We start from the raw sequence: 4,344 nt of genomic DNA on the forward strand, positions 1-4,344 counted from the left end.
ACTAGATTTTACATCTAATTTAAGCCAATTTCTTTTCATTTAAAAAAAATAGAATTAAAACATTTTTGTCCTTCCCACAACTCCACTGTGAGCCCAGTCCCTCCCGCTTTCCAGTGTTGCGCAATGTTTGAAACCGGATACTTGAGAGATTGCTGCAGTTTGCGCTTGCAGAAACACTTACGACACATTTTCTTCAGTTTTTCCCTGTGATGTTGAAATCAAATTGATGAGTAAGAACTTGAGGCCTTGGCCCTTCGGCCCGTCACACAAACTATTCAGGGATTTCCTCCATTGCAGGTACTGCTTCGCTTTTCCACAAATAGCACAATTGCACTGTGTCGTCACCTCCTTAATGCGCTGAAATTTCCACAGTCCCTGGGGGTTCGCCCTCCTTTCAGTTTCCAGTATCCTATAAGAAGGGTGAGAGACCAGAGATTCAGCATCAGATGGCAAAGGGTTTGAAGGAGTCCAAGCTCTGGCTCAGCTGCTGCAGCTCTTCCCCACCCAACAGCAACATGAAGGTCTCCGTGGCTGCCCTCACCGTTCTCCTCATCGCTGCCTTCTGCTCCCTGGCCTCCTCTGCCCCAAGTAAGTTCTATGTCTGTCTTCTCAGAGCCACTTTGGCCATGTAGTGAAGGAAGAAGAACCCAATTAGCTCTGTGCTAGCCAGCCATGGCATGTTGATGCTGTCACTCTACAGTGCTTTTCTGGGGCACTTCGGAGTGATGCACGCTAGTTGTCTCTCTCCAGTAAAAGGCATATCTCTGCAGCGAGATGCACACCACAGACAATGTGGGAGAGGGGCTGGTGGGCTTAGGGGCTTCCATCCCTAGGTTACCAGTTCAAATGCAGCCTCTATAGGATGTGACCAAAAGCCCTGCCCATCTGTTGGCTGTCTGGTGAGCCAGGTGAAATGTGTCTGTGGTCTCACTGCTTAGAGATCAAGGGTCCACATCACCAAAACTATCCTTGCGATGGGCATTATTTGGTACCCTGGCTGATGAGCCTAGCAGAGAGGCCAAGGGCCGAGTGGGGCATGGGTATTCCGCTTACTCGCCAAGGGATTGTCCAAGTCATGATGGGCTGACAGAAGCTGGCATTGCTGCATCTGGTCTGTGAATAAGCTGGCACTAAGGACCCAGTCCTGCCAGATACTGAGCATCCTCAGAGCAGATTAACTCAGCGGGCTCAGAGAGCCCCTGGGCAAGGCTGAAAGAGGCAGTGTGGCTAGTGATTAGCTAATGGGGTTGGGAGCCCTTTCCTAACTTCAGGTCCCGACTCTGCCAGGGGCCTTTGCTGTGGCTGTAGATAGGTCTCCTCCACTCTGTCCCTCAGTGACCCCCTCTGTGAAATGAGGATTGTCAATAATTCGCTGTCTGCAGATCACTGCGTACATACTAACGCTCAACCATCATCATGTCTTGGCACCACTGAAATCCTAGACTAATTTAAAAACCCCGCTAATGCAAACCTCTCCCATGGGACTCCTCTGGAGAACCAGGCAGGGTTTTCCCTGACACTGGTTTGAACTCATATCTGTCTCTTGCAGTTGGCTCTGACCCCCCGACTGCCTGCTGCTTCTCCTACACAGCCTGGCAGATCCCCCGCAACTTCGTGAAGGATTATTACAGCACCAGCAGCCGGTGCTCCCAGCCGGCCATAGTGTAAGTGCCAATGGCAGACTCCTAGCGACATGTGGAGGGTATGCTGAGGCGCCCCCCTGCTTTTCATACATCGGTATATTGCACTGACATGGGTTGGAGCTACCGCCTGCGGCTGGGCTGGGGCTTCCATTTCCTGGTATAGAGAAGGACAGGCAGATACTGGGGGAACGTAGCTGGGGCACCAACACTTACAGGCCATTGCAGCAGCACAGACAATACCAAGCTGGACAGCATGTTGGGAGGAATGGGGGGCTCAGGGAAATAATCTATGAGAATTTAAGCCCTGCACCCAAGGCATAATGGCGTGAGATGAGGCCAGGCTGGAGGCTGGGAGAGGAAAGATCTCAGGAGGGCACCAGTGTGTGGAACAGGCAGCCACGCGGCAGCCTCAGGACCATGAGGGGCTGATGAAGACTCCTTCAGGGAGTGAGAACAGACCTGATAGGGATGAGGAAGCAGCTGACACTTGCAAGGGGTGGGCACTTGCGAGAAATATCCCCTCCTTTCCTCTGACTCTGTCCGTCTCTTTCCCGCCCCCCACCAGGTTCATCACAAAGAAGGGCCGTGAACTCTGTGCCAACCCCAACGAATCCTGGGTTCAAGAGTATGTGAACGACTTGGAACTGAACTGAGCAGAGCAAGGGCCAGACTGGGCAATGGGCCACCCCCGGCAGTGGGAGTGTAAACCCTCAAATGACAGGGTGACGACATCATTTCCTGCCAAGACAGGAACAGGAGCTGAGTTTGCCCCAAACCCTGATAAAATCAAGAATTTGTAAATATCATGTACAGCTATTTAAAATCCTGGATCAGTGCAAAATGCACTAATTATACTGTTAATTATGTTATTTATAGAATGCTTGCTGTGAACTGTGGGGGCGAGCCGCTGGGCCGGCTCTCTTCACAACACAGAAGCGCAGAAGATTGTTTAATATATTTGGTATTTGGCCCTGGCTGTGTCTGCTGTATGCTGAGCAGTGGTTGGGATGGTTTTGGCAGAAAACGAAACACTGCCTTTATAGAATAAATATTTTTATATCAACCCCTTGGTTCTGTTTTAAGGTGAGTTCTGGCACTTTTCCTGAATAGCACTCGTGTCACAAATCCAACACTCACCCATCCCTGGAAGGAAATAGCCACCTCCAGGCAAACACCAAGCTGTCACGTCCCCACACACAAACATACCAGAGTACATACCTTGCCATCCCTGCATACACACGCTCATGTGGCGGCCTGGGCTCTACAGGGGGTCAGGCTGAATGATCTGTAGGGCCTTCTGGCCTTAAATTCAACGAATCTGCTTAAACTTTATTAGCTGGGTGTTGTGTTTCACAAAACTAATAACAGGAGGGTTTGAATCCAGGGTTTGAAACACACACACACATATACACCAGCACACTCCTCAGTGGCATACCTCTACAGACCCCGCCCCAATCCCTGAACAGAAATACAACTCACATACACACAGCTATTTACACCTCCCCCACTCTCCACAATCCACCATACACCCCCACAGATTCACATGCACCCCCAGTCCTGCATACAAATGTTCACCCACAAAGATGCACTGATGGACCTTGACGCACCCCACACGCACGGTTGTACGCACACATTCATCCCAGAGACACACCTGCATACAGATGCACCAGCTCCCAGACACAGCCATGTGCGTACACACATAGATTCATAGAATCACAGAATATCAGGGTTGGAAGGGACCTCAGGAGGTCATCTAGTCCAACCCCCTGCTCAAAGCAGGACCAAGTCCCAGTTAAATCATCCCAGCCAGGGCTTTGTCAAGCCTGACCTTAAAAACCTCTAAGGAGGGAGATTCCACCACCTCCCTAAGGAACCCATTGCAATGCTTCATCACCCTCCTAGTGAACATTTTTTTCCTAATATCCAACCTAGACCTCCCGCACTGCAACTTGAGACCATTGCTCGTTGTTCTGTCATCTGCTACCACTGAGAACAGTCTAGATCCATCCTCTTTGGAACCCCCTTCAGGTAGCTGAAAGCAGCTATCAAATCCCCCCTCATTCTTCTCTTCCGCAGACTAAACAATCCCAGTTCCCTCAGCCTCTCCTCAGAAGTCATGTGTTCCAGTCCCCTAATCATTTTTGTTGCCCTCCGCTGGACTCTTTCCAATTTTTCCACATCCTTCTTGTAGTGTAGGGCCAAAAACTGGACACAGTACTCCAGATGAGGCCTCACCAATGTTGAATAGAGGGGAACAATCACGTCCCTCGATCTGCTGGCAATGCCCCTACTTATACAGCCCAAAATGCCATTGGCCTTCTTGGCAACAACGGCACACTGTTGACTCATATCCAGCTTCTCGTCCACTGTAACCCCTAGGTCCTTTTCTGCAGAACTGCTGCCGAGCCATTCGGTCCCTAGTCTGTAGCAGTGCATGGGATTCTTCCGTCCTAAGTGCAGGACTCTGCACTTGTCCTTGTTGAACCTCATCAGATTTCTTTTGACCCAATTCTCTAATTTGTCTAGGTCCCTCTGTATCCTATCCCTACCCTCCAGCATATCTACCTCTCCTCCCAGTTTAGTGTCATCTGCAAACTTGCTGAGGTTGCAATCCACATCCTCTAGATCATTTATGAAGATATTGAACAAAACTGGCCTGAGGACCGACCCTTGGGGCACTCTACTTGATACCAGCTGCCAA

The 4,344-nt window shown here is 50.2% G+C and overlaps 1 protein-coding gene across 1 annotated transcript; it reads left to right on the top strand.

Moving 5' to 3' along the window:
• The first annotated feature begins 276 nt into the window (after positions 1–276).
• LOC119844616 (C-C motif chemokine 4-like) lies at positions 277–2,706 on the top strand. Its single transcript, XM_038375724.2, has 3 exons — positions 277–588; positions 1,550–1,664; positions 2,209–2,706. The coding sequence occupies exons 1-3, from the start codon at positions 447–449 to the stop codon at positions 2,294–2,296; spliced, it is 345 nt and encodes a 114-aa protein (XP_038231652.1). The 5' UTR covers positions 277–446; the 3' UTR covers positions 2,297–2,706.
• Positions 2,707–4,344: the final 1,638 nt, after the last annotated feature.

Source organism: Dermochelys coriacea, chromosome 17, assembly GCF_009764565.3.
Source record: "Dermochelys coriacea isolate rDerCor1 chromosome 17, rDerCor1.pri.v4, whole genome shotgun sequence".
NCBI classification, from domain to species: Eukaryota; Metazoa; Chordata; order Testudines; family Dermochelyidae; genus Dermochelys; species Dermochelys coriacea.

Bases quoted from the DNA above. Each gene is read 5' to 3' on its own strand.
- LOC119844616 (XM_038375724.2), top strand. From the start codon at position 447: ATGGCAAAGGGTTTGAAGGAGTCCAAGCTCTGGCTCAGCTGCTGCAGC. The intron at 589-1,549 runs GTAAGTTCTATG...TGTCTCTTGCAG, and splicing joins CCTGGCCTCCTCTGCCCCAA to TTGGCTCTGACCCCCCGACT. The intron at 1,665-2,208 runs GTAAGTGCCAAT...GCCCCCCACCAG, and splicing joins TGCTCCCAGCCGGCCATAGT to GTTCATCACAAAGAAGGGCC.